At 45.3% G+C, this 2,346-nt stretch overlaps 1 protein-coding gene across 3 annotated transcripts in view; it reads left to right on the forward strand.

Annotated features, from left to right (window-relative positions):
* scn8aa (sodium channel, voltage gated, type VIII, alpha subunit a) overlaps positions 1–2,346 on the forward strand; it is a 43,847-nt gene that overhangs the window by 23,392 nt on the left and 18,109 nt on the right. For all 3 annotated transcript variants that reach the window (XM_035656912.1, XM_035656910.1, XM_035656911.1), the window contains 3 exons: positions 893–1,066; positions 1,306–1,662; positions 1,803–2,276. In XM_035656912.1, the coding sequence (XP_035512805.1) occupies positions 893–1,066; positions 1,306–1,662; positions 1,803–2,276 (1,005 nt within the window). The remainder of the gene's footprint in view (positions 1–892; positions 1,067–1,305; positions 1,663–1,802; positions 2,277–2,346) is intronic.

Below are 2,346 nucleotides of genomic sequence, written 5' to 3' on the forward strand. Positions count from 1 at the left end.
TTCTCACCAGACGACTTATTATTTGCTTAACACGCACAACGACTTTGTGTCCAAGTTTGTCTCAAAACAAGAAGAACACAGTCGTACGTACTTGCGCGCAATGATGAACCGTCACTCCACTGTATGCTGTGTCGTGTGTTTGTTTGCATAAATCGTGAAGCACCTATAAATTACACATTCGCAAGCAGCAAACAGAGATAGTGTGTACTTTAGCCACTTCCACATGCCAGAATCGATTTACCCCGAAAAGGCCAAATCGGGTGGTAGCAGGTCGATAAATTCGACGTTGCGTCACCCATGATTAAATATGAGTCATCATCTTAAACAGCACACAGCACACACACACACACCACACCACACACACACGACCCAACCACACAACCTTAACGCTTCATGTCACTTACCCATGGGGGGGGCATTTATTCATCTGATAAATTAGCGGTTATGGATCAGCGGATAACCCCTCCCAACTAATTCATTTAGCAGCCTGCTTAAGAGGCCCGCACAGAAGTGCGCATTTCCTACTCCACTGACGTACCAGAACAGCTGGCACACACCACACACCCACCCAGCCCACCACCACACACAAGCACACACACAACCCACACACACACTCACAACACATTGACTAGATGTACTGCCTCTTTAAATAATTGGATATATCACACTGGTGATTCATTAATATGCAGTTATCACAGGGGTAATATAATGTGATGGGATTTTTATTTAATTTTTCTATGTTGCACAAGTCAGATGATGGATCAGAAAAAAATATAAAATAAATAAATAATCAAAATAAATGTCATCATGCTTCACATTCTCATTTGTTCTGTGAAACATGTTGTTGAGTCAAATCCATTTGTTCAAATCTGTTCTCTTTCCTACCTGCCAGGTGTTCACGGGGATCTTTGCAGGGGAGATGCTGTTCAAGCTGGTGGCTATGGATCCTTACTACTACTTCCAGGAGGCCTGGAACTGTTTCGACGGTTTCATTGTGACGCTGAGTTTAGTGGAGCTGGCTCTGGCTGACGTTGAGGGCCTGTCTGTCTTGCGTTCATTCCGTTTGGTAAATGCTAATTTTAGCTCTTTTCTAACAAAAATACAGTAGCGATAGCATGTGGAGTTAGCGTCACAATATTCTTATTTTGCAGCTTGAGGTTGATTATATTCACTGTATGTTTGCAAACATCATATCTGTATGTTTATGCTGTTATCACTTCACCAAAGTGAAGCAGTAAGTTAGTAAAGCTAAAATGTTATGACTAAACCATATCCCTCCTACTCTCTCCACCCACCCCACTTCAGCTGAGAGTGTTTAAGCTGGCCAAGTCATGGCCCACCCTCAACATGCTGATCAAGATCATCGGTAACTCGGTGGGAGCCTTGGGGAATCTGACTCTTGTGCTGGCCATCATCGTTTTCATCTTTGCTGTGGTGGGCATGCAGCTGTTTGGCAAGAGCTACAAAGACTGTGTGTGTAAAATCGCTGCTGACTGCGAGCTGCCCCGCTGGCACATGAATGACTTCTTCCACTCCTTCCTGATCGTCTTCCGGGTGCTGTGCGGTGAGTGGATCGAGACCATGTGGGACTGCATGGAGGTGGCAGGCCAGGGCATGTGCCTTATCGTCTTCATGATGGTCATGGTCATCGGTAACCTGGTGGTGAGTGTCTAGACTGGGTGTGTAGTCAGAGAAACGTCTGTTGGCTCTCTCAGCTAACTTTAAACTATTATAATGTAGTCAGAGAGTGAAGAATTAGCACTTGACATCCAGTTACTGAATTCTAATTATGTGTCCAAAAGGTGCTGAACCTGTTCCTTGCCTTGCTGCTGAGCTCATTCAGCGCTGACAACTTGGCTGCAACAGATGACGACGGCGAGCCCAACAACCTGCAGATTTCTGTCATGCGCATCAAGATAGGCATTGCGTGGACAAAAAAGAAGGTAAGGATACTGATGGCCAGTCTGCTGAAGAAACCACCGATGGAGGACGAGCAGAAGCCTTTGGACGATATGTATGACAAGAAGCTGAATTGCATTGCCAACCACACCGGGGTGGACATTAACCGTGACCTGGACTATGCCAAGAATGGTAACGGCACCACCAGCGGTATTGGCAGCAGCGTGGGCAAGTATATGATCGATGAGGACCACATGTCGTTCATCCACAACCCGAACCTGACCGTCTGCGTGCCCATAGCTGTGGGAGAGTCTGACTTCGAGAACCTCAACACGGAGGACTTCAGCAGCGAGTCGGACAATGAGAACAGCAAAGAGGTTAGTGAGAGGAGTGTGTATATATATATATATATACATATATATATATATATATATATATTATCTACTT

Source organism: Morone saxatilis, unplaced genomic scaffold (assembly GCF_004916995.1).
Source record: "Morone saxatilis isolate NCDOM2014 unplaced genomic scaffold, NCSU_SB_2.0 Contig15, whole genome shotgun sequence".
Taxonomy (NCBI): Eukaryota; Metazoa; Chordata; class Actinopteri; family Moronidae; genus Morone; species Morone saxatilis.